This window comes from Anolis sagrei, chromosome 2 (genome assembly GCF_037176765.1).
Source record: "Anolis sagrei isolate rAnoSag1 chromosome 2, rAnoSag1.mat, whole genome shotgun sequence".
NCBI lineage: Eukaryota > Metazoa > Chordata > Lepidosauria > Squamata > Dactyloidae > Anolis > Anolis sagrei.
In genome coordinates this window covers 223,288,723-223,316,248 of record NC_090022.1, presented here as the reverse complement: position 1 = coordinate 223,316,248, position 27,526 = coordinate 223,288,723, and the positions used below count along the sequence as shown (strand labels likewise).

At 41.4% G+C, this 27,526-nt stretch overlaps 1 protein-coding gene and 1 long non-coding RNA gene across 4 annotated transcripts; one reads left to right on the top strand and one right to left on the bottom strand.

The window, feature by feature from the left end:
- Window positions 1–951: 951 nt before the first annotated feature.
- Window positions 952–7,477, bottom strand: LOC132767352 (uncharacterized). Of its 2 annotated transcripts, XR_010909314.1 has the most exons (3): window positions 5,826–7,477; window positions 3,168–3,357; window positions 952–1,164 (listed from the first exon to the last, which is right to left on the bottom strand). It is a non-coding gene; the product is annotated as an uncharacterized lncRNA (long non-coding RNA). The 2 variants fall into 2 exon arrangements; XR_010909313.1 differs by lacking the exon at window positions 952–1,164 and having other exon boundaries at window positions 1,740–3,357.
- A 214-nt stretch (window positions 7,478–7,691) lies between these two features.
- Window positions 7,692–21,395, top strand: ZFAND5 (zinc finger AN1-type containing 5). Of its 2 annotated transcripts, XM_060762200.2 has the most exons (6): window positions 7,692–8,217; window positions 14,451–14,607; window positions 14,866–14,977; window positions 15,369–15,472; window positions 19,448–19,573; window positions 19,750–21,395. In XM_060762200.2, exons 2-6 carry the CDS (start codon window positions 14,457–14,459, stop codon window positions 19,896–19,898), a joined length of 642 nt encoding a protein of 213 aa, XP_060618183.1. In that variant the 5' UTR covers window positions 7,692–8,217; window positions 14,451–14,456; the 3' UTR covers window positions 19,899–21,395. The 2 variants fall into 2 exon arrangements, with proteins under 2 accessions (XP_060618183.1, XP_060618181.1); XM_060762198.2 differs by lacking the exon at window positions 7,692–8,217 and having other exon boundaries at window positions 15,372–15,472.
- The last annotated feature ends 6,131 nt before the right edge of the window (window positions 21,396–27,526 follow it).

Sequence of the window (27,526 nt, the reverse complement as noted above, 5' to 3'; positions counted from 1 at the left end):
GACCATCACAGCAGCCAAGCACCGGTTCAAGACCTGAACACCTTACTTAGTAGCAGGTGGAAAGGAGTGATAGAGCTGGACATCATCTGCGTACAGATGGCATACATACAATTAAGAGTTTAAAATAAATGTAATAATTGTAATAAATTAACTAAAGTAAGGCCGCAGTCCTAGATATACTTTCTTGAGACAATTTCACAGTTATTTTTATTGGTTTATAAAATTCTCAATATCAACGATTACACAAAATTATAATGAAGACATTGGACTCAGTGGGCTCACTTTACATTGATAGGTATAGGGCTGCATTGCTAACCTTTCTTTAATCAAATTATCAAATTATGGCTGAAATGCAAAGGATACAGTGTTCCCATAAATGTGTGTACATTTTAACAGCAAAGAGTAGCTATGGTGATTACAAGGGTAATTATATTTATATTGAAGAAAACATGTTATAATACTGATTTAATCAGTTACAAATTCCATCTTAAATTGCTATTTTACGTAATGTGTTAAATTGTTGTCCCTCCATGGCCATTCACTGTCTGTGTTATCAAAATACAGAGTTGCAAGCCTCACTTCCAAGATTTTCTTGAAATTTCTAAATATTTTTCTGCTATTGGAATCTTTAATCCATAGCTCTCCAAACTTTGTATTATGACATGTTTGTGTGTTATGCTGTGGTTTGTAAGTGTGTTATGCAAACATATCTTGGCAAAGTATGCTATCTTACAAATCATATATTTTTAAAAAATATAAATGAAAGATTTTCATGAGATATCCTGTGTCCCCATACATTTCATTATTACAATGTATGTATGTGTCTGTATTTTTATAAGGAGTTGATTAGGGCTGTGAAACATGTGCCGTAATGTAAAATAAACTATGTAGTTCACATTTGATCAGCCCACACACTGCCTTACCAGAGAAAGAAAATATGCCACGCAGGTGAATGGTAAAGTACAAGTAGTTTACTCTTTGTAATTCAGAACAACATATGTACAATGTGATCAGTTGCATCAACTCACATAATGTCTTTTTATGAGAGATTTAAAATTGTCTTTCTTTGTCCATGTAGAAAAATTCCTTCAGCAGCTTATGAAGTGAGAGCACACTCCAAACTCTGTCTCCGCTTCTCTCTGTAAGCAGGTGCATAGCTCAAGCCTGAAAAATGTAACAGTAACAGTAACAGTAATGTAACAGTATCCCCGGCGTAGCCTGGCGAATCAGCTTCATGCATCTTATTTTACAGTTGACATACACACACTGACTGATTTCTTGTATGCTACAACAAAATGCCTTGCAGCTCTGTGCACTGTATATTACTGATTTCAGTGGAAAATATACACATGCAATTATATGCAACATCAATCAGGTGCGGTTGGTGGGGACAAGGGAAAGGGCATTCTCAGTGGTGGCCCCTCGTCTCTGAAACTCCCTCCCCAGGGAAATCAGGCTGGCACCCTCCCTATCCACATTTCGTAAGGAACTAAAGACGTGGATGTTTCGTTATGCATTCGACTGACTATTCCTTTGACGATGGTCCTTAACAATGACCTGAATTCAAGTTCCTGTATTTGATTACTAAACTTCTAAGTTAAGCTAAAATGATCCTGTCATAATTGCTCGATTCCTATGCTACTATATGTTCTATCCACCTTATTGACCAGCCTATCCTCTAACTTGTTTGCACATTAGCCCCCCTCCCCCCCCCCCAAAAATGAGACTAGAGGTATCTCTGTGGTTGCTTATGATGCTTGTTTATTACTGTTTACGATGATGTTGTTCTTATGCCGTTATAATATTTGTTTTTGTTTTTAACTGTATGTTGCCTTGGGCTTGGCCTCATGTAAGCTGCTCTGAGTCCCTTCGGGGAGATGGAGGCAGAGTAGCAAAATAAAATAAAATTATATATATATATATCTGATGTGAGGGCAGATAAGTTTATTGTACAAGATCTCTGTACAAAGCTTGGTTGCAGGCAAATTAGTTGTTTGTCTTTGCATGGTACTCCACCAAAACCTTTTGTCCCTGCTTTAGAAAAAGCAATTCTGATAGATAAACAGCTTTCTAGCATGAAAGTACAGGGCATTCGTGTATCATTTTGGCTATTAGATTTCAAATACTTGGATCTCTGTGACATGATCCAATATTTCAATTGTGAACTCAGGAAAATTTATATTCATAAGAATTCCAAAAAGCTATTTGTAAAAAAAAAAAAGCAATGTCCTTAGTTTTAGGAAACAAATTATGAATCATCACAAGTTCAGAAAATTTCCCTCCACATCACTATGCAAACATCTAACCAACACATGGAACAAACTGTTTTAGCTGACAGTAACCCTGTTGGTGACCTCACACAAGAGGAAAAACATGAAGTAATCACAGAGCCAGGAAAGTAGGTTAGAGGAAGTGGATTGTGTTATATGATTGATATTGCTTTCTAATAGCTCTTGCCTTATTTATTTCATATCCTTTCCTGAGAGCTGCTGAATCACGAAATCAGCTCCAGAGACATGCAATGAACGCTTGCTGGTAGCTTCATTTTTCACAGGTTGAATTTCAGAGAAAAGCACTGGTGAATGAGAATTTGAATATAATGTTGCTATTAAGTAAAACAAAGGGAAGAGAGAGATACAAGAACATATGGTCATACAGTATGTGTTTTCTCAGAATTAAGCTCCATTCAGCTCAGTTGAACCTCTGAGTAAACATTAACTGATTGTTAGTTGGGCAAAAGTTAACCAGAATTCCAAGAAGTCGTTACACAAGTTTTTCAGGCGCGAATAGAGGAAAATCAGCAACACTACCATAAACATAGAGTGCATCTATACTGTAGAAATCATGTAGTTTTACAGTATTGTAACTGACATGGCTCAATGCTATGGATTCATAGAAATTATTGTTAACAAGGTCTTCTCTACCAAAAAAGGCTAATCCCAGGATTCCAGAACATTGAGCTATGATAGTTAAAAGTGGCATCAAAGTGCATTAATTCTACGGTGTAGAATTAACCCACAGAGTTAACAACGGCACCTTCCCCTCCTTCAGAAGCTTTTTTACATCCAAACTTTTAGAACTCCAAAAAGATTTCCATAGCTCTTTGGGTGAAACTGAATATAAAAGTTAAAGGGCAATCTACTTTTTGCACTGTCACCACAGCTGACCTCCAGGGAAAACACGTCTCTTATCACTTCCAGAATGTAAGACGCCTCCTTCTGCGAAAGAGCCAACTGGTTGAGTGAAAGAGCCAACTGGTTTATCCTTGTTTATATCTCAGTAGCACAACATGTTCACGTAAGCAGGAAGTTCAGGGCCCACACACTTATTCCTTGCAACATTTGGGTGTCTCAAGCACTGAAAAAAAATTAGAGTTTCTAAATGTAGCATGCAGATATAGGCACCACTTGAAGACAATCAAACTCAATTAAACAAGAATAACACGGGTAAGCAATAAAACATCTCCATCGTGCCATGAGTGTGTGCTCCTTGTGATATATATGTAACACAAAGCTCACTACTGCCCAGCAAATATAAAACCAAAAGAAAATGAGTGGCTGTAAAACGCCCCCCCCCCCCCCGTCATCTATCTGGAAACTGGGAAATCCACTATTAAAATAAAGATGTCATTAATGTGATGATTTTTATTTTATTTTATTGTAAATATGTTGATGAAGACTTAGCATGCCTCTTGCTTGGCACAGTAATGTTGTCATAAGACGCAGAGGAACCAGCAACCATAAACAATAAATTCAAGACATTTTTAAGTCACTTTAATGAAGATTAACCATAACCTGGAGGAACTATCTGAAATCCTCCTTCCTGTGCAGATTGAGTATATCTTATCCAGAAATCTGAAATGTTCCAAAATTATCCACCTGAGTATCTTAGATCATGACTCTTTTGCTTTCTATGGTTCAGTGTACACAAACTTTGTTTAACACCCAAAAATATTTAAAATGTTTTATAAAATTATCCTCAAGCTATGTGTATAAGATGTGTATGAGACGTAAGTAAATGTTGTGTTTAGAATTGGGTCCCATCTCCAAAAATGTATGTACAAGTGTCATACTCAAAGTAATACCTATCAGGTCATAATGCCTTTCTAAACATGAGATAGATGCAACTCCATAAATGTGTAGAGTAGCTCTTTGTCTACAATGTGATATTAATCAAAAAAGTTTCCACCTGTGACAATGCATTTGTGCCACTTTTGAACCTACTAATTCAATCCATTTTGGAAAAACTCTTTAGTGTATTCCTTGGTCCAATCTACTAAGGTCTTCTAATTCATTAACATTACTGAAGCATCATCTCAGAAGACATCCCTTCATCTGACAGAACAGCGCTGGAAGGGGAGATAAAGTGCCACTACTTTGTGGACTGATTCCTGGGGAACATCTACACTGTCCACTTCAAAATCTGGTGTTTAAATGACGCATGGCACAAACGCATTCAGGAATGTGAATTAAGAGGCCTAAATCTTGGGGATACTCTGATATAAGTGTTGTAGATCAGTCTGAGATTCTTGAGGCTGATGGATTCACTAATGATTTAGAGATGGTTGTGGGATTGCCTGTGGGATTTTCTGGGGCTCGAAGTGAGGAAGATATTAGCCAAGGGAATGATACCTCTTTCTGTGAGAAATCTGACTCAGAAAGTGCAGGGCTTCAAGTTCAGTCAGAAGAGCCAGAAACTGCAACATTAGATAAAGAGTCAGGCAAAGACCTAAGTGATACAGAAGGCTCTCATGGGAAAAGCTACAGAGATAAAAAAAAATCTGTTTGCAGATGTGAGCAGAAAATAGGAAGCGCCGGTCAGAGCGATTATGTAGGAAAGTGAGGGAGAAAATTCACGGGAAAAGGCATGACTTCATGGATGCCTTTTAATTAGCAAGATGTTTACCTAAGAGCTAGTTCAAGTGAGAAGCTAGGCCTGAAATCTCTGGTTTTTGTTTCAAGTCAAGCCTTGGTTTTGGATTCAAGTATTTTGGAAGTTTCTATGTACCTTTTTTGGGGTTCCTGTTCAAGTTTTATTAAGTAGACTTTTTGCTTGTGGACTTAAGCTGTTCTGGGTTTTTTTTTTCCTAGTCAGGAGGAACTTGAGAAACTGCGTCGCTTCTGGTGTGAGAGAATTTGCCGTCTGCAAGGATGTTGCCCAGGGGATTCCCGGATGTTTTGACGTTTTATCATCCTTGTGGGAGGCTTCTCTCATGTCCCCGCACAGGGAGCTGGAGCTGACAGAAGGAGCTCATCCACACTCTCCCTAGATTTGAACCTCCAACCTGCCAGTCTTCAGTCTTGCTGACACAAGGGTTCAATCCACTACTCTACAGGGGAGTCCAGCTGTTCTGGTGACTTTGGGCTATCCCTGGGCTATGTTACCTTTGAATCTGCAGGGAAAAAATGGATTCCTGTTGTATTATCACATATTGCTAAGCTTTCATTATGCCTGGTTTTTCCTATACTTTTGTGTTATGTGTTTTTACAGTAAACTGCTTATATTCTAGACTCTTGTGTGGTGCTGTGGTCATAGGTGTTCTCAGGCCTGGAGCACACCATTAGGGCCTGTAACGCAAGTAAGTGTGAACCACATCTCATGGTGGAACTCATTAAGGGACGGCTGCTTCAGCAATCTGCACATGGGTGGAGGGAAAGAACAGATCTTACACTTCCATAAAGCCACAAGTACTAGAAATGAATCGGAGCCAAGCTCTCTGGTACATATAGGCCCTCTATCCAGCTCCTGAGTTTAATGTGCCACATTGCATTTCACACCCTCCTCTACCACTTTCATCCCACATTAAGTAATCAATATCAACGTACCTCTCCCTATGAACCATCTAGGAGTTTAAGATCATCTGGGGAGGCCCTGCTTTCGGTCCCGCCTTCTTCACAGGTACGACTGGCGCGGACGAGACAGGGCCTTCTCAGTGGTGGCCCCTCTGCTGTGGAATTCCCTAGGGATATTAGATCAGTCCCTTCCCTCTTGCAGAAAAGTAAAATCATGGCTTTTTGAACCTAGTGCAATAGATAAACATGGAACTATGTGAAATTGAATACTGGAACAGCTTAGACCAGTGGTTCTCAACCTGGGGTCCCCAGATGTTTTTGGCCTACAACTCCCAGAAATCCCAGCCAGCTTAGACAATATTTTTGAACAACGAGGCTAATAATGAAGGTAGTGGTTTTATATGTTTTTAAGGGTTTTAATGTATGTATTTTATAATTCTGTTTTAAATGTTTATTGTAATGTTTACCTTGCTTTAATGGCATCGAATAGTTGCCTATGTTGTAAAGCCGCCTTGAGTCACCTTTGCATTCGATAAAGACGGGGTAGAAATATTGTAAATAAATAAATAGATGTGCCCCAGTTCTTGGGATCATACATGTATGCACAGGTCTCATCCCGAATGTGTCCTTGCGGACTTCAAATGCTGCCTGACATAGTGTCTTCTTGAATCGCGAGGAGGGGCAGGTAACAAATAACATTTGCTTTTTAAATTATTTTAAGTATCCTCTGCTAATGGATAAAGAACTCACTTGGCGCACATTTTCCAATCTTGAGGACCATTTACTCAATCGCTCTTCGGCCGCAGCCCAGTTCTTCAGCAATCTCTCAACACAAATGATGTCCTCCACCCCATTCTGGTTTTCATTGGTGACTGCTGTTGATGTCCATTTCCATGGGTCTTCAACACTGGTTTCGCCCTCTTCTTCCAACTCTCGCCGCCATCTTCCCCCATGGCTTTCCTTCTGTGGATGTTGGCAGCAGCAGGTCCTTCTTTGGGGATGAACCCCACGACTTCTCTGTGTTCCTGCTCCACATTATGCAACACCCAGAAATTATGTCAGCCCTGCAGGAAGAGTGACTCTGCCTTGTGGTGTAAGAAAACCACACTGGGATTGGCAGTTTCAGGAGAGAAGTGGCACACAGGCATTGCTTCCAGTATATGCAAATAAGTCCAAAACCCTGAATGGTTCTGGTCCCAAGCATTTCCCATAAGGGATACACTCAACCTGTTCTTTGGTAAGTCAGGGGGGAAAGGAAGGAGCTGTAACACGAGTCTCTCGGAAACCAATGGGATGCCTATTTGAAAGGAGTGGCTCTTCCCACTTTGACACACTCCCCCCTCCGCTATTCCGCTCGTTCCTCCCCAGAATGAAACCCCACAGAGAAACACAGTCCAAATACACGCGCGTATCAACGTATCCGCGCGCCCCACGCTCCCTCCTCCCCTTCCCTGTGTGGGATTTTGGGGAGGGAGGGGTGGAGAGTGGAAAGAGAAAGCGCCGCGGGGGGAGGCGGGAAGTGAGCGAGAATGGCCGTGACGTCGACGGTGACTGTTCACTATGAGGCGGCGCCTGCGCGGTGCGTCCCTCCCTGCACACGTCTCTCTCTCTCTCTCTCTGCCTTTCCCTTTGGTCTCGACTGTTTTACCCCCAATGCGAAAGGGAGGGGGAAGGGGAAGAGAGAAGGGGCGGGGTTTGAAGCGGTGACGTAGACCTCCCTTCCTCTTTCCCTGCCCCTCCCCTCCGTCGACGCGCTCGCGACGCTCGGCACGGTGAGGCCAGCCGGGAAGAAAAAGCCAGCAAGTAATCGAGCGCCCTCACGCGCGCGCTCTCTCTCTCGCTTCCCCTCCCACTGCCCAGAGCGTCTCGACTGCCGTGAGCGTGTGCTCGCTATATTACGTGAAGCAGGCGAGGCAGGCCGCGCGCGCGCTTTCTCGCTCTCACTCTCTCTGCCCCTCCCGCCGCCCAGAGCGTCTCGACTGCCGACGTAAGCGCGTGCTCGCTCAATCGCGAGGGAGGGAGGGTGGCTGAGCGCGCGCTTTGCCTCTCTGGCTACACAAGTGGCGGTTAGTGCGCGCGGCGGACGCGTCTTCTGTCAGGAGGCTCGCGGCGGCGGCCATTACCACCACCACCACCAGCGCGCGGCAAGGAACCATCTTCTCCTTCTTGCCTCCTCCCTTTCTCCACCTCCTTCCTCGCCCCGCGCAGAAGCAGTCCCACAAACTCCTCCTCCTCTTGACTGTTGGAACAAAGGAAGCGGCGGCGGCAAGAGGAGCAGCAGCTCCGGGACTCTCTTCCCGCTCGAGCCGGGGAGCAGCGGAGGAGGAGGCGGAGAAGGAGGCGACGACATCATTCCCTCTGCGTCTGCCTCGCGGCGCACGTCGAAGGATTCCCTCCAGCAGCGACCAAGCGGCAACGCCGGCGGGTGAGTCCCGAGGCCATTTTCCAGCCTCCCTTTGGAGTGGGGGAGGCGGCAGCGGCGGCGTCGTCGCCGTCGTCGTCTTTTGTCCCTTCCTTAGGCACATTTTGTACACGCCGCGTGGGCGGTGGGAAAAGAAAGGGCTCGAGGGAGAAAGAGAGAAGGAAAGAAAGAGGAAGCCTGCCTTCCGCGTTCTCCTCGCAGGAGGGAAAGGGAGGGGGAGGCGAGGACAAAGAAAGGGCCGCGGTGCCAGCTTGGCCTTTGTGTGAGGAGGGGGCCCGGGGGGGGGCGGGGCGCCGCTTCTCCCCCCCAAATGGCAAGCAACACTCGGCGTGGGGAGGAGGACTCCCTGGCCGCCAAGAATGGAGTCGGTGAGAAGGGAGGAAGGCGAAAGAGGAGACGGGAAACAAAGGACAGGAAGCGGACAATGCCTGCTGCCCTCTTCCCGCTTGGCATGGGATCTTTCCTTCCTCCTCCCTGGCCTTCTTTCTTTCCCTGCTTTCCAGCCCTCTCCCCCGTCTTGGTTTCCTTCTTTGTTTCCTTCCCCCTCTCTATTGCCTTTCTTTTAACGCTATATATCTTCCTTCTTGTTTCCCTACCTTGCTCTCCTTCCTTCCCTTGTTTTCCTTTTTTCCTCTCCCTTTTCTTCCTCCATTTTTTGCTTCTCTTTCTTCCCTTGTTTTCCCTTTTCTTCTCCCTTTTTTCCCTTCATTCCTAGCTTTCCTGCCCTCCCCTTGTTTTCCTTCCCCCTCTCCCTTTTCTCCCTCCATTCCTTGCTTTCCTTCGCTCCCTTTCTTTCCTTCCCCCTCTCCCCTTTCTCCATTCCTTTATTTCCTTCCTTCTCCCTCTTCCCGGCATTCCTTCCTTCCCTTCCCTCCCCCCACCCGTGCCCCTGTATTTCTTTTGGGGAAGGGAGGGGGGGTCCTTTTGTGTGTCCCTCGTTGCGCCCACCCCTCGGAGGTGGAGACGGCTTCCCGAGGCTGCCTGGGCCTTGCCATGACTCAGTGGTTTTCTTTCACGAGGCCTTCGGGTGTGAGAGAAGAGAGTGTGTTTGTCAGCTGCGGGGTGTTGGATCTAGATCTGGAGGAGGAGGAGGAGAAGGAGGGGTAGCGACCGGGCTATGAGCACGGCCCTTGGCTCTTCCTTCTCCGCTTACGGGCGTCTCTTCTCTCCCCCCCCCCCCCCCCCGTTCCCCTCATCCCTCCCTTTCTCTTTCACTCCGCCCCCGGTAGTTCTGTTAGGAGAGTCCGCCCCGACCATCATCATCGCCGCCGCCTGCCATTTTCTAATTCTTTTTTTCCCCAGCGCCTTTTATGTCCCCGAGTCCTTGGCGCTGGAGAGCGGATCTCGTTACAGTTCCCCCCCCCCCCCTCTTGCTCTGAGCTGGCAGCTTCTTCCCCTTTGTTTCTCTCACGTGGCTGGTTTCAATTGTGCCACTACCAAAAGCCTTGTTTCTCCATTGTTTACTGCTAAGGTTTAATGTTTGCTGTAGCCCTAATGTTACTGTTGTCATCTTTCCTACCACCCGTCTTGGTTTAAGATGCCCTCATTCTGTGCTTTACAGAGTGGAGAAACGAATTTTGAACGTACCCATTCCAAATATACAGATTTTGCGGCCAAAATTATGTTTGTCGATATGACTTGTGGATGAATTGAAAGCCATTCCACAAAGGGGGAAAGCACCTGTGGCATATTTTTTACAGTTAAATGAATATTTAACTGTAAAATATCTGTGTTTTACAGTTAAATGAATATTTAACTCACTAATTCAAATCACGTGACAAGCTCGTATTTAAAGTGATATTAACACGACTGTGTTGTGAACAACTACTTCTACTATCATGTACAGGAAGTCCCCAAGTTACGAACAAGATATGTTCTGTAGCTGTATTCTTAAGTTGCATTTGTTTTTAAGTCCATATATGCATGCCATGGATAGCATAGGGAAGGGTTAATACCCCTGTGGTGTCTGTTTTGCTCCTGGTGTCCCTATTCAGAAGATTTCACTTCCTGTCTCTGTGATAATTGGATTTTGAAATATTTGGCTTGGTGGTGATAAACATTCAATAGTGACATCTTCCCCCCATGATAACTGTTTCAGGAGTGAATGTTCCTTCTGAAGAGTAAATTTCTCTCACTTCCTGTTGTCTCACCCCTGTTCTTAACTATGAATTGTTTGTAAGTCAGATGTTTCTAACTCTGGAACTGCCTGTATAAAAAGGTAAAGGTTTCCCCTGACATTAAGTCTTGCCCATGAATAAGTTGAAGATCATTCTGCAGATGAGAAAGCACCAGTTCCTCCTCAGGAGGCCAGCCACCTCTGGCTGTCACCACCATTTTCCCAGAATGGATTGAGCTTTAAGATGTTTCATCATTGTTTTGCTTTGTCTTCAATACTATTTGAAAAAAATAAAATAAGACAGAATAATAAACTTCATATTGGTACAATGTGAAAAATTATGCTTTTGGTGAACTCTTTCCTACTGGTGATGTAAAGTCATTCTTTTGATGGAATAATAAAATCTTTTCCTTACCTGTAAACAAATCCATTCTGAAGTTGTGCTTTTGTGACACCAGCAGTTGAGCTCATTTGGAGCTAAAAGCAAGCTAAAAAGTGAATCCCTCAGTGTCTAAAGATCGTGCTATCTTTGGGCAACCCCTCTTTTTAGGAGGAATTTATCATATGTGTGTGTGTGTGTGTGTGTGAGAGAGAGAGAGACAGAGAGAAAGAAATTCCTCCTAAAACTTTGTATAACATATATTATGTGAGAGGCGAGTCATCTGAAACCGTTACCTGTTTCGCTTCCTTGGATTTAAAATAGCTGCTAGTCAATTAATAGGGTGAATTTTTTACTTATCCTCTGTTCCCCTTTGAAAATGTTGCATCATATTAACTAGAGTTCACATTTTTCCATTGTGGTGAATAAACATTTTGTTGCTTCAGTACTGTGGGCTGTGCAGGAGCTGGGTAGCCTTTGGAGATATAAATAGAAGCTGATTTCAGAGGCCCCTGTTGACGAGGTTTTGTCTGAGCCGCTAGCTCAGCCTGTCACATTGCAGCCTTGTGACAAGCGGAAGCTAATGCACTCACCCATGTGACCTTAGCTTCTGAGAAATATTAAAGTGAGCAGACACACATGTGATGGCATTAGGAGCTAGTATTCCAGTGAAAAGGCTAAAGGTGTAAAGTATGGCATGACATACGATTAAAAGTTCTTTTAAACCTGGCACACGTGGGCTTCCTTTGAAGCAGAAAACTTTCTTTCCCATAATGGCTTTCACTGCACCATATATGGTGTGCATGCCATACTACAGTTATCAGAAGGTGTCCATTTTGTGTTTTTTAAGTAACTATAGCGGAGAAATTAAAGAGGAGAGAACTATGACCTGGCATTTACTGAGATTCGTTTTGTCTCCATGAGGCATTCAAAAACCAATTGTGTTGTGAATAGTTGTGCATTCAGTTAATTCAAAATAATCACCGTAAATTAGTTTTGCATAGTTAGTTCTTGCTACACTAACTATTTTTGTTGGATATCCATTTTTAAAAGTAGATTTAGCTTTGTGAACAAACATGTACAGTGATTTCACTGATAAGAATAGTTTCACTAAAAATGCTTGCCGTTTGAGGACAAAGAACAAATTTCTTTGTCTTCCTTTAATACAGTGGTTCTTAACCTGTGGGGCCCCAGATGTTTTGGCCTTCAGCTCCCAGAAATCCAAACAGCTGATAAACAGGCAGGGATTTCTGTGAGTTGTAGGCCAAAACACCTGGAGACCAACAGGTTGAGAACTACTGCTCTAAAAGATTGTGTGCAAATATTCCAGAACAACGATCAGTATATTGTCATCCATAGACTGTGGGCAGGTTTTAACGCTGTTTGCTGTTTTACTGTACTTGATATTGAAAGTACTTTACACTGAAAGAATATGGGAGTGCAATTACAGCTTATTTGCATGTTTAGAATGGAGAAAGTCCCAGATTAAAATCCTTAATTTTTAGAGTGGGTTGTGCCATCCAGTCAGCATTGGTCACGCCATGTTAAATGGGCTAAGCATAATCTGCAAAACAGGTTGTGTTTTGTATTTTATTTGTTGTTATCCATTTTATAAATTTATACTCTGCTTTTCTAAAGTTGAGGTTTTTAAGTGTTTTTTCTAGTAATTATTATATGAACAATTTAAAGCAAGAACTTGGTAGAGGATTTTGTATCAAGTCCTTTATCTCAACCTTGCTTAGCTTATTCAGTAATAAAACATTTTTATTCCTAAACTTTGACTAGTGGCATGTTCAGACAAGGTGCAAGTAGAATTGCTTTTTGAGCATACAATTTCTCTTTGTAGCTTTATAGTAATTTAGCAAAATGCTGACACAAAACAGTAAGTAACTGTTTCTAATGAATACATGAATATAAAACTTTTTTACAAGAACTTGCTTCAAATAAAGCTTCTCAACTTGCTTCAAATAAAGCTTCTCAATAGCTTTTGTCTTATTGAAGTAGTACTATACTGATCATATTTTAAAGAGAGATAAGTATTTAAACTTGTGTTTTCAACACAGAATTGGATTACTCCCCAAGTTGCCCATGATATATTTTGAAGAGCTTCACTACAGTAAAGCTCTGAGAAAATTGACACATATTTTGTGTGAAAATGTGGCTGGCCTGTCAGTTCAGCTGAGAAGTAGTCCTAGGGTATAAGACCTAATTAATAATAATAATAATATTTTATTTATATACCACTCTATCTCCCTGAGGAGACTCAGTGCGGTTTCCAAATTGTTAAAACACAAACATACAAAACATAAGCACAAAAATTATCAACACAACACATACACAGTAAAATCACTCCCACCTTGTTCTTTGTGTCAAAATTAACTGTTATATTGACAAATATAAGACTGTTCTGTAATTCTGGGTTTCACTAGGTTAAAAAATAACTATGAAAATCAGGAAAAAAATTGTAACAAGTGTATGCCTGCCTTAGCCTGAAAATTCTACCCAGAGAGCTATGAATGGTGCAGATCAACAATCATAAACTTACAAAAACACTTTCAGATTATATATATTGCTCCAAACATTCTTCTTGCATGTCGTTGCAGACATTGGGTGAAACAAAATGGAGAAAGTACCTTCTTTTCTTCCCCAGTGAAAACCGTATATGGCCTTAATCCATGTATCATTTAGTGCATCAGAAACCATGCACATTAATTGGATAAGCATCAAAGTTACAGGTGCAATCTTTCTGCATTAACAGAGTGTTTATCAGTGGAAGAGACACATCTGAATAGACATTAACAGTTCAATATTGAGTGCACTGCCATGGCACCTGGGTTCACATTCAGATGCAGTATTCTACTTTGCAAGAAATTATTCCCTTTTACCTAAAAGAATCCATAACATTGCTGATTGTTCTTGAATGTGTCCCCATTGTCCATTTAGCTCTAAGCAGAAGCTACTTACTTCCCTCCTACCTAACTCCCAAGTTAAAGAGTTTACTGCACATACTACTAGCCTCTGTAAAGAAGAGAAGCAGACATATGCAGTACTTTCTCCCATTCGGTTTTTGTAGTGTTCTAGAACTTTTTAGAGTACTAGAGGGATGTTGCTTCCTCCATGCTTTTAGATACATGTAATTACTCTAATGCACACCTGAAGTTTCAAAACTCTGAAACCAAAAAAAGTATTTGCTGCCTGCTTAGAATTCCTTCTTTAAAAACAAAAGTGTCAGCAATGGAAAATAAAACCTTGGGTGCATCTATGCTGTAAAATGAATCCACTTTAACTGCCCTGAATCAATGCTATGAGCTCATGGGGGCTCTAGTTTTGCAAGGCCTTCTGCCTTCTCTGCCAAAGAGTGCAGATGCCTCACCAAATTACAGATCCTAAGATTGCATAGCATTGAGTTACAACAATTCAATCATAGGGTCTCTCAAATAGGAGCTCCAGGTACTCCTGAAGCATCTTATCCTATTGCTTTGGCTCAGCACTAAGATTACCACATTACACTAATCTAATGAGCACCCTAATTTTGGGAAAGTGATTAAGCCAAAAAAGTAAGTGTTAGATTCGGGTGAGTACAGTTCTTCTCTAGTCTTGTTCTCCTTGTTTTAATTAACTATCTTTCTACATTCAGAACAGTTATAGGAGAACAGTGATGTCAGTATTTCTGATGGTGTCTTTGTGTACATTATGATGGTGTGCCAGCTCCTAATGCACTATTTTTCTTTCTATTTGCAGTGCAAGATGGCTCAGGAGACCAACCAGACCCCAGGGCCCATGCTGTGTAGCACAGGATGTGGATTTTATGGGAATCCTAGAACTAATGGAATGTGTTCAGTCTGCTATAAAGAACATCTTCAAAGACAGCAAAATAGTGGCCGAATCAGTCCAATGGGTATGTGTTGGAGGAACATAACAGCCGAAATGCTAGCTGTGAATATAGACAAGTTGCTGAAATTACCAGTTGAGTGAACTCTTGCACTATTGACGCCTTCCCCAACTTTGAGGCATTTTTATGTTATTACAGGTTGGATTCATTCCCAACTAGTTCAAAAGATTTAAAAACACCATTTAATGAATCTTTTATTTTTTCCTGGATATTAATCAATGTCATATTTCCTAATGTCTTTGCTTATATTATCTCTCTGTTCAGGAACATCAAGTGGTTCCAACAGCCCTACCTCAGATTCTACATCTGCACAGAGAGCAGATACTAGTCTAAGCAACTGTGAAGGTGCTGCTGGCAGCACATCTGACAAATCAAGGTAAGAAAGGTATGGGGTAATGCTGAAAAGTATGGAGCAATGGTGAAAAGGATTAAGGCTACCATTGTGTAAAGGGAATCTTTTAACTGATGATATTGCAGTTGCTTATGTTACAACTAGTTTAACAGAGCAGATAACTACACTTTCGTTATTGCTGCACTTAAAAGTTTATTGGGCTTTACAACAATCCAGTGAATATGATTGTGCCCCCATAGTACTATAAGTTTGCATTAAATGGGCACTTGGCTATTGATATTCCATTTCAGCAGACTTTATTGCCAGTTAGTCAGATAATAGTTACCAAAAGAAGATCAAGATTTTCAATTTTTACTTTTGAAGATATGTCTTCCTAGTAGTACTAACAGATTGCTTTCATTTTACTGAATGCAAGCAGAAATGTGCCTGTTGCCGCCCTGCCTGTCACACAGCAAATGACAGAAATGAGCATTTCAAGAGAGGAGAAAGTAACTCCGAAAACAGAGACAACAGAGCCAGGTATGCCTTTTAAAAGTAACTTTAGTGCAGTAGCTCCTTGACAGGTTTAAGCTTTTATAATAAGGAAAATAGCCTACATCACATTTGGTGGATTATTATAAAAAGCAATTTTCCAAACATAAGATTCTTAAAATAGATTTTTCCCACTGATTATAAAAATATTAACATTGCCAACCACATCAGGAGGATTGGGAAATTTAGTAGTGTCAGTACATATAATGAATATATTTATTGAATTGAGTTGTGAAATGTTAGTTATGTTTTAGTCTTGAGACTTTTGCAGCTGCTAGACAAATCTTAGAATTTCAAGAAATAATGGGAAATCTAATGATCCTTCAGCCCACATTTTACTTCCAGAAAGCAAAATCAGTCCAGCATTGGATGTTTATTTTCTTTTAATATAATGATAGAACTTTCAAAATTATTAAAATACTGAATATACCAAGGGGGAAATTTTCTGTCTATACCATTAGTAGCTTATTATTTTTCATTAAATAAAAATAACTGAAACCAGTTCTTCATATACTAACCTACTGGTAAGGGATTGTAACATATTTTTGTGGGTTTTGCTTAAAATCCAGTTTACTGTTTATAATCCACCAGTAACGGCAATTACTAGTGGATTTTAAACACTACACCACCTTTCCCATTATATCTGATACTTGGTGATGTAGGCTGGGAAAATATCTGGAGGGGGGGGGTCCTAGATTGGAGCAAGGTGATTAAAGTCTTACTACAAGACTTTGAAGTGTTTAACCATCTTCTGCCATTTGACAATCCCTGTTTTAAAAAAGGCAAGAGTGAGGATTAATTATAAATAAGCTGAATTTTGTCAAAGGGTCCAATACAAGACTAGTATATAGATGTTGTGTTTGAAGAAAAGTTAAACCTTTTTGTTCATTGCCAAATGTGTAAAAAGACAATGGGAAAGATACCGTATATAAGTCGTGTATAAGACGACTGGGCGTATAAGACGACCCCCAACTTTTACAATTAAAATACAGATTTTGGTATATATTCACTGTATAAGACCACCCCTCTTCCAACGCACACCAAATCAAATTTTAAAAAACATCAGATTTGATCTTAAATCCAAGACTATCAGAGTGTTAGCCAGCTCTTCAGCTTAGAAATGGAGATGAGCACCAACCTCCCAGAGTTGGGCACAACTGGACTTAATGTCAGGGGGAAACCTTTACCTTACCTAGAATGAGCCCAGGTCCAATGTATTTTCCTGAACAACAACAATAGAACCCTAGAGTTGGAAAGGACCCCAATGGCCAGGGAGGAACATACATCCAAGCTCTCGTGACAGGTGGCCATATAACTGCTTAACAACAACAATAATAATAATAAAACCCTAGAATTGGAAGGGACTCCAATGGCCATCCAGTCCATCCCCACTCACTGCTGCCAGGCAGGAAGACACAATGCAAGTCCTCCCAACAGGTGGCCATCAAGCTCTCTTTGATGATAATAATAATAATAAATGAAATGCTAGAGTTGGAAGGGACCCCAATGGCCATCCAGTCCATCCCCACTCACTCCTGCCAGGCAGGAAGTCACAATGCAAGCTCTCCCAACAGGTGGCCATTAAGCTCTCCTTGATAATAATAATAATAATAATAATAATAATAATAATAATAATAATAGAACCCTAGAGTTGGAAGGGACCCCAATGGCCATCCAGTCCAACCCCACTCCTGCGAGGCAGGAAATCACAATGCAAGCCCTCCCAACAGGTGGCCATTAAGCTCTCCTTAATAATAATAATAATAGAACCCTAGAGTTGGAAGGGACCCCAATGGCCATCCAGTCCATCCCCACTCACTCCTGCCAGGCAGGAAGTCACAATGCAAGCCCTCCCAACAGGTGGCCATTAAGCTCTCCTTGATGATAATAATAATAATAATATTAGAACCCTAGAGTTGGAAGGGACCCCAATGGCCATCCAGTCCATCCCCACTCACTCCTGCCAGGCAGGAAATCACAATGCAAGCCCTCCCAACAGGTGGCCATCCAGGCTCCAGCCCCCCTCCTCTCCTCCCCCTCCTCTCCTGGAGCTTATAGATGAGGGTGGCAAAGGGGGACAGAAGGCAGCCCGGAGTGGGAAGAGGGGCAGCATGGGTGGGGGGAGATGTCCCCCTCGGCTGCTCCTGCCCCACCCCCACCTCCCTGAGCGTGCAGCCTAAGGAGGAGGAGCAAGGGGGGAGGGAGGGGCAAGGGGGAGGAGTGTAAGGCCATGTTACCTTGGAGAATGGCTGGGGGTGGTAGCCTACTAGACTGCCCCCACTTTGTGAGCCTGGTGATATCTATCGGCACTGGCTTGGGGCTGCCTCAGCCTTAAGCCTGGAGCAGCTTTTGTGAGAGCCGAAGCCAGAGCGGGGGGGGGGGGCGTGGCGTGGCGTGGCGCGGCCTGGCTCCGCCCCCTGCTCTGGCTTCAGCTCCCACAGCAGCTGCTCCGGGATTAAAGCAGAGGCAGTACCAAGCCACCACCCCCAGCTGGTCTCCACTGTGGCCAGCCTGGTGCTGGCTCTGCCACCGCTGGCTTGGTACTGCCTCCTCAAGCATGGAGCGACTGCTATGGGAACTGAAGCCAGAGCCCGGGGGTTGAAGCCAGGCTGCGGCACGCCCCCCCCCCCCCCCCGGCTCTTGCTTCGGTTCTCTGCCATTGCTGACTTGGTGCTGCCTCCTCCTCAAGCTGAAGGAGGAGGCAGCACCAAGCCAGTGGCGGTAGAGGGCCAGAGCCGGGGGCGCATTTCGCGGCTCCGCCCTCCCCGCAGCAGCCGCTCAATGCTTAAGGAGGAGGCAGTACCAAAACAGTACCAGGCTCGCGAGGTGGGGACAACTGAGCAGGCCACCACCCGCAGCCGTTCTCCAAGGTAACATGCCTTCACGCTCCTCCTCAGGCAGCTCCGCTTTGGAGATGGTGAGGGAGGCGAGCAGCTGCCCACAGCAGCCGAAGCAAAAACCAAAGGGACCCTGAGATATCCGGCGTACAAGACGACTCCCCATTTTGAAGATGATTTTCTGGGGTTCAAAAGTCGTCTTGTACCCCGGAATATACGGTACTTTAAGTTTTATAACCATGCTGCATGTTGGAATTTCAGAATGTCATAGAATCAAGTTACATTATCACATGTTAAATGGATTAGGAAAAAGCGGATGTAAAAACCGGCAAAATGATTGAGATAGATAGATAGACACACACACACACACACTAGTGTACACATGTCTCAAAAGTTATTTGTAGCTTTGTAGGTATTGTGGCTCTTCATTCATAATGATTTTTTCATGTCTGAAACATGCAAGCACAATATATTGGGGTCTAAAAGAGCCTCTCCAGTTAAATGTTACCTTAAGAAGCTGTAAATTGTTCTTTGGGATCTGATGCGGGTGGAAACAAATAGAAGATGTTATATTCAAGAGCAAAGACTGTGTAAAGATCTGGAAGATGTTGTCTGGTCTTGAATAGACTTACATAGAATCCCATAAATGTTAAACATCCATATCTTGTTCATGTCCAATAGTTGTAGCTGACACGTGTACAGCTTTTTATGATCCACCAATAGGAAATTACCATTATCACAGCTTGTAGGTTCTTTTGGGTTCCCTTATTTAAAACTCAGTAATAGATTCTCGATTATTTCCCAGAAACTAATACTTTTGTTGTAGAAATCACTTTTTGCCAATCATTGCCTTAACTAGAAGAGATCTCATTGCAGAATATTTTTAACGATGAAGTATAGATGGAGAACAATAGGGAGGAGTAATCTGTCAGTTAAATCTGTTTTATACTCATTTATGCAATGCTTTTGATACGAATAGCTTTCAAAGATGCGTCCTAAGCTCTTTCTAGAACGAATGGCTCCTTATACATTTGAGTTTGTGAAAGATAATGGAATGAAAGCAGTATGGAGTTAAATAGTGTGAAGCACTTCTAATGACGTTTGGGGTGGGGGGTTGTTTTTCCAGTTGTTACTCAGCCAAGTCCTACAGTAACTCAACCTAGTACGTCTCAAAATGAAGAGAAAACACCCGAAATGCCCAAACCAAAGAAGAACAGATGTTTTATGTGCAGAAAGAAGGTTGGCCTTACAGGTATGTATCATCTACACTCATTTGAACTTACTCTAGTTTCTTGTTAGGGTTTGCATACTTTAAGAGCCATTTGAAACTAGGCTTAGTCAAAAAGCATGTTCAGCTTTGTTATGTGAAAGGATAATGCCGTAATTGCATTTGCCATACTTCAAGATAGTGCTTTTGTCTCTTCACAGGATTTGACTGCCGGTGTGGAAATCTGTTTTGTGGACTTCATCGTTATTCTGACAAGCACAACTGCCCATATGATTACAAAGCAGAAGCTGCAGCAAAAATCAGGAAAGAGAATCCAGTTGTTGTGGCTGAAAAAATCCAGAGAATATAAACTAACCTACTTGGTGAAAAGACTGACTTCCTTTGTTTTTATTTTAAAATATCCTAGGAAAACATTAAAGAGCAGATGCATGGCCATTTTCCTTTGATGTTCTCCAGAGTTTTACTTTAGTCTGTCTTATTGATTGATATTTTAGGATATTGTGGGTGTTACAGGCAGAAATGGATAGATACAGCCCTTTAAAATGTGTACATGCCCTCCCCAAAACAAGTCGAAAGAGTAAGACCTGCACTGGAAAACAGACATGCACAAAGGACAGAGTTGTCTAGTTCACACGTGCCAAACAAATGCATAAAATCTGCATGTTTGCAGCAGATTTGCCTTTTGGGAATGTAGTTGAGGTCTATCATCCTTGGATAGTGCTATGTGCCTGTTTGATTAAAAGTTACACCAGGAAAAATGAGTCTACTTTTACCATAGTTAAACTTTGTTCCTTTTAATTTCCACAATTCGTTGTTTTGAAGCTGAGCTGCATAGAAGCCACTTTCTAAATGAGAATGGGTTTTCAGGTGCCATAAGCTGCAGTTTAAGGCTACCTAATGATGATTAAAGCAAGGAATCTGAGTCTGAAGGATGCGATCTTTGGAACTGATAAAAATTTCTGAGCAAGTACAAACTGGTTCCCAAAGGAGACTACATTTTAGAACTTTTATGAACTAGCCTACAACAGAGGACTTGTCTGCTTCTTACTCTTATGTAGCTAAGTTGTGTAGCACAATACTACAGGACTTTGTTTTTCGTTTACAAACAGAAAGCTACATCTTTTAAAAAATAAATTTAACCACAGCAGCTCTATCAAGTAACACATGCATCTGATAAACTTAGTTTGCAAGTGTATTCAAGCATTTATTTTTCATATACATTTTATGTTGAATGTGTTCTGGTTGCAAGAGAATGTTAGCTCTTAATTTTTATAATTTAAAATATAGTGAGACTGCACCATTTTGCATGGAAATAAAATCATACCCAATATGGCTGCTGTAGACTTTTAAGTGGTACCTGGAACCACTCTGAGGGCTGCTTTATCATTTAATAGTACTTGGGTGTAGGACTGTAGTGTTCTTGGGTGTATTGCATGGGCTGCATTATCTACAGCATTGTACAATAACAACTAGAAAAGGCAGTATACTTCACTGATGCTTGTCTGGTAATATCACTTCTGTGTTATAATGGAAGGTTTTTTGTGATGTATGAAACTTGTGTTTTTTTATATAAACAAGTACAGTTTAGAGTAGTATAGTGGTAATGCCTGTTCTCATCTGTAAATAGTTGTGTATACATAGGGCACTACTTCTGACTTATATTGCAGTGTTCAGTCTTAATTTTTCTTCATTAAAAGCATCAGGTTTTTGCTTTAAACTTTGTCCTCAGTTGAGTTATTAGATAAACATGTACAGATAGTTCATATTTATGTATTGCACATAATCATGCTACCCAGCATCTATGCGATATTGTATTATGTAAATAATAAAATCATGTACAGAGGGATATAGTTCATTGTGATGGTTCATTGGGTCTTACAACTTATTGAATAGCCTGGACTCTTCGTTATGGGTGAACTCACTACTGATTTTGGTAATTAATAGGTTTCTATCTAATCCTTGGGTTTTACTCTTCTACCCTCTGTGTATCTCCTCATGCTGGATTTACTTTTTATTCATGCATCAACTGGAGAAGATTTTTTTTCAGCTGAGCAACACGTATAAACTGGAATACAAATGTAATACCTGGATAGAGGTTCAGCAAATAACCAACATCATGATCAAAAATGCAAAATTTCTGCATCCCAGTGGATTTTAATTGCTTTGCTTCTGGCACTTGCCATTTAACATTGCTTCTAGTTCTACCTTTGCAGCAGATTCCTAGCTCCATTTACTGACTTCAAACCTGACTGATGGCCTCAATGTGGGCTTCAGTTATTATGCAAGCTGATTAGTTTCTCATGATCTGAACAAAGAGAACAGCAAGACATCGTACACGGCGCCCAACAAAATGTGATAACTGCAACTGTATCTGCTCTGAAAGGTTCTGCTTTTTGAACACTGCAGCTAGAAAGGATATCTTTGCAACTGACGTAATTTATAATCTATTGAAATTAGGGTTTTGTTTTATTGGGTTTTTTAAACAAATGAGACCAGATACCAAATTTTGCTGTGTTAATGAAGAGAAAAATATTGTTTGGTCTGGTGGATATGTGCAAGGAATGCCATTTGAGGTTGAAAGAGAGATATTGAATAAGCATGTCAATGCTTTGTGGAATAGCTTTGAATCGCCGAATTACATAATACTCTACTAGTTAACAGAAACATGTACCCCTAAAACTACATTAATGAATCAGCAAGACATGTTTTGAAAGAACCAGCTCTTTCCAAACACCCTATAAACGGTACAGTCCTGAAATATCCATGCAAATGGGCTTGGTTTGAGTGTGACATGCCTGTTTCTTCCATGCTCTTACTGGGTCAGACTATTTTAACAAGCATTTTGTTACTGAAGAATTGCATTGGCATAAGATCATACCTATTGCTTGCTGGTTATCCACTGCAAATGTAGACTCCCCCTGCCTTAGTATCTTGTATGTCCTTGGAAGCTGATCATCTAATCCAGTAAAGCCAAATTCATGTCTTTAACAGATGTAATTCAAGGTTCTTAAAACCAAATTTTGCAAAGCCAATGGGTTACATAAACAGTGTAATTAATATCTTCCTATTATTACAGTGCCAGCTGTCTCGCCAGTTGCTTTATGGCACTTACAAGTTGAAATGCAAAACAGCATAGAGCATTGTAATGATAGACGGAAGCAAACAAAGTAGTTGAAAGTATTGAACATAGACTTTTTGGTTTTACTATTTCAGCTACATTAAATTGAAATACAACTTTTACAAATTGTTATAGTTTTTAAGACGGTTGCCCATATTTGACTGATACTGATATGTTCACACGAGATTGAGAAGTTTTGCACATTTGTTTGCAAGTGACTGGAGAGAGTCCAGTATGTGCATAGTGCTTCCTTCAAACCAAGACAGGTGAATTTCCCAAGTCCTGAAAAGTGTAAACTAGCATAACATCTCCCTCTAGCCGTGTTAATTCAATCATGATGAGAGGTAGTATATATGATTTTATATGTTCTGTAGAATGCCTTCATATCAATAATTCCAAAGCCCATTTTCTAAATCAAGCATATCATCTGCACTAATGGCTTGAATTAATACTTTTGTAGAAAGATTAAAGAAAAGCGTTCTGTTTTTAGATACAAAGACTGGTCAGTAGTTTTTCTCTAACGGAGATCTTAATTCCATGAGAGTGCAGTGATAAAAATGCTCCATGATGAGTCACCATTGCAAAAGGAGACCAAATATTCCTCCGCATTTAATGATACCTCAATTTGAACCATTAAGAAACAATATGAAATTCAAATGGCTGTTTAACCAGTTTAAATTATTTACTTTTGATTTTGATTTTTAGAATTGGAGTGGATAAAATATGGTTGATTTATTTTCGTCTCAGATGGCAAACACTGTCTGTATTCCACTGTTGTAAACTAGGATACATAGCAGCATTGGTATCTTTAAAATGTTTTAAAGAAAATAGAAACAATAACAGTTGTCTTTGAAAAAGAAAGTATAATAGAATTCCAGTTACAGAAAATGTTACAGGAATAAAATTTGTCTACTTAATTCCATAAAGGAAAGAGGATAGAAAATCCCATTTGCTTCCTAAGCAAAAAAAATCTTCATTGAAGAGACCTATCTGATATGATCAACATAATGGTGGGATGATTTTCTCCCCTATCAGGAGTCAGAAGCCCAGTGCCTCTTGGGGGAGGGGGTGTAAATTATTTTACAAGGCGCATGCCTTGGAATGTGTGGAATAAATTGTTGATGTAATCCTGAAGTGAGATTATTGTTTAGTTCTATGTAGCTTCTTTAAAAGAATGTGTATAATTAAGTACAAACAGTATCATCAGAGCTAGCACTTCTTTAAGTTTTAGAGATAATTCACTTCAAGACCGTGCTCTTTGACAATACTAGATAATGCCATAGTTATTTTTGTCTTCATTGCAATTGCCATATCCAGTTATCCTGCAGTGATACGATATTTCCACAGGAGTAAATCTCAAAAGTCATATTGTATGCATTTTGTTTTTAATTTGTGTTTATTCCAGTACCTTCTATTTAGCATAGATGTAAATAATTGTTTTCTGGTTCACTGTTCCAGATTTGTTATATTAATTTCCTTGTAGAATGTTCAAAAGAATAAGAAAAGCCTCTGCTGTGTGTTCCTCGTCATGTCTAAGACTCGTATTTTATTTTTTTATCGTGTCAGGAGCAAACCAAACAATTGTATTTAAAAAAAAAACCCACAAAGTTTGCAAACTTGGCATTCTATTAAATGTCCATTGACCAGTAGCTGGCCACTTGGAGTGCCTCTGGTGTTGCTATAAGAAGGTCCTCCGTTGTGCATGTAGCAGGGCTCAGTCTGCATTGTAGTAAGTGGTCTGTAGTTTTGCTCTTCTCCACACTTGCATGTTGTGGATTCCACTTTCTTAAGGTTAATTCTGCATCTCATGCTGCCAGAGCGTAGTCTGTTCAGCACCTTCCAAGTCGTCCAGTTTACTGTGTGCCCAGGTGGGAGTCTCATTTGGTATCAGCCATGGATTAAGGTTCTGGGTTTTAGCTTGTCACTTTTTGCTGAGGTGTTCCAGCGAGTGTCTCAGTAGATCTGAGAAAACTATTTCTTGATTTAAGTGTTGGCATGCTGGCTGATATCCAAATGGGATGGGCCGGAGTTGTCAGTGCCTTGGTCCTTTCAATATTGGTTGCTACTTCCCGGCGGATGTCAGGTGGTGCAATACCGACTAAACAGTGTAATTTCTCCAGTGGTGTAGGGCGCAGACATCCCATGATAATACCGCATGTCTCATTAAGAGCCACATCCACTGTTTTAGCATGGTGAGATGCGGTCCACATCTTGGCATCTCTGAAGCCAAGAAAGAACAGTGGATAAAGCAGATAACAAGTTCTGGAAAAGATTGTTAAGGAAGTGGTCTGCAAACACTTAGAAACAAATGCGGTCATCGCTAATAGTCAGCATGGATTTATCAAAAACAAGTCATGCCATACTAATCTGATCTCTTTTTTCAATAAGAGTTACAAACTGGGTAGATGCGGGGAATGCCGTGGATTTCAGTAAGCCCTTCGACAAGGTCCCCCACGACCTGGCAAACAAACTAGTCCAATGTGGGCTAGGCAAAACTACGGTGAGGTGGATCTGTAATTGGTTAAATGGAGGAACCCAGAGGGTGCTCACCAATGCTTCCTCTTCATCCTGGAAAGAAGTGACGAGCGGAGTGACGCAGGGTTCCGTCCTGGGCCCGGTCCTGTTCAACATCTTTATTAATGACTTAGATGAAGGGTTAGAAGGCAGGATCATCAAGTTTGCAAACTACACCAAATTGGGAGGGATAGCCAATACTCCAGAGGACAGGAGCAGGATTCAAAACGATCTTGACAGATTAGAGAGATGGGCCAAAACTAACAAAATGAAGTTCAACAGTGACAAATGCAAGATATTCCACTTTGGCAGGAAAAACGAAATGCAAAGATACAGAATGGGGGACGACGCCTGGCTTGAGAGCAGTACGTGTGAAAAAGATCTTGGAGTCCTCGTGGAAAACAAGTTAAACATGAGCCAACAATGTGATGTGGCGGCAAAAAAAAGCCAATGGGATTTTGGCCTGCATCAATAAGAGCATAGTGTCTAGATCTAGGGAGGTAATGCTACCCCTCTATTCCACTTTGGTTAGACCACATCTGGAATATTGTGTCCAATTCTGGGCACCACAATTCAAGAGAGATATTGACAAGCTGGAATGTGTCCAGAGGAGAGCGACTAAAATGATAAAGGGTCTGGAGAACAAGCCCTATGAGGAGCGGCTTAAGGAGCTGGGCATGTTTAGCCTGAAGAAGAGAAGGTTGAGAGGAGATATAATAGCCATGTATAAATATGTGAGAGGAAGCCACAGGGAGAAGGGAGCAAGCTTGTTTTCAGCTTCCTTGGAGACTAGGACGCGGAACAATGGCTTCAAACTACAAGAGAGGAGATTCCATCTGAACATGAGGAAGAACTTCCTGACTGTGAGAGCTGTTCAGCAGTGGAACTCTGTCCCGGAGTGTGGCGGGGGCTCCTTCTTTGGAAGCTTTTAAACAGGCTGGATGGCCATCTGTCAGGGGTGATTTGAATGCAATATTCCTGCTTCTTGGCAGGGGGTTGGACTGGATGGCCCATGAGGTCTCTTCCAACTCTTTGATTCTATGATTCTAAGAGCAGCCAGAAGGTGTGGAGGCTACTAAGACGGTTGAGCAACGACCCCTCACAAACTAATACCCATGCCAACATACAGATCAACAACTGTTGAAGAATGGGAAACCCAACCTTGCCACCAAAGTAGGAAGAAACCAATAGGCAACCAGATAATGAGAACAACAACCTTCATGAACCTTTTATATTTACTGAATTGGACATGGTTCTCAATAAATGTGAAAATGGCAAAGCAGCTGGCCTGGATGATCTACGGATGAAACAAATTAAGAATTTTGGTCCAAAAGCAAGGTGCTGGTTGCTGGAGCCGATGAACAACTGCATTGCATCCTTTCAGATCCCCAAAATCTGGAGGAAAGCAAGAGTCATAGCTATCCTGAAACTGGGTAAAGACCATAATGATCCAAAAAGCTATTGACCAATCTCTTTGTTGTGCCACCTTTACAAAGTTCTGGAGATATACTTATTTTGCATAGAATTATGGAAAAAAGACCTATGTCGGAAAGAAGCACTAAGACTTGTATGCAAATGAGCAGAATATGAGATCAGCTGCACAGTATTTTGGCCTTTTTGTAGCCTGCAATTACTATTTCAGCATTTAGCAGATGTAACAACTGGGAGTATTTTATATACTGCAGAGCCATGTTAAACCTGAAATTCTTACTGCAGGAATAGATTCATTTTCAAGATAGACTTTTACAAACTAGCCTGGACTCTGTAGTAGCTTTTTGTTGAAGTTGCAAATTAGCATTTCTGTTGCCCTGTGTGCATTTTAAAAGCCATATACCAGCTATAGGCATCACGGGGTGGAGTATTAATGACACTCTAATCAATGCTTAGCTATGCATCTGCCTTACTCGTGACACCATTGCTTGAAAACTTGCACTTTTTAAAGAAAGCCTAAAATTATCTTCAAACAGATGTGCTATAAAACAGTGTTTACAAACTGTTGCCTCTATTATTAGGCTCAAATGCCACATGTATGCAAAGCAAAAGTGTAGCTTTGTGGTTCCACTATTGACATCACTCGTTTGCTCCCTCTAAAATCTTTTTTTACTCACTCCTGCTTACTGTCCTTGTGTCAACATTTGGAATAGAAACATGGTGTGCTACTAGGATATGACACTTTTGGGAAGACAGTCACTATTAGCTACAAGATCACCATGAAATTGTAAAACTCCAGCTCTCATCAACCCCAGTCAACATGGCCAGTTGTCAAGAAAGTATAAACTGCATCTCCGAGATATCAAGAGAAGCACATTTACACCGCACATTACAAAATGTATTATATGTTCTAA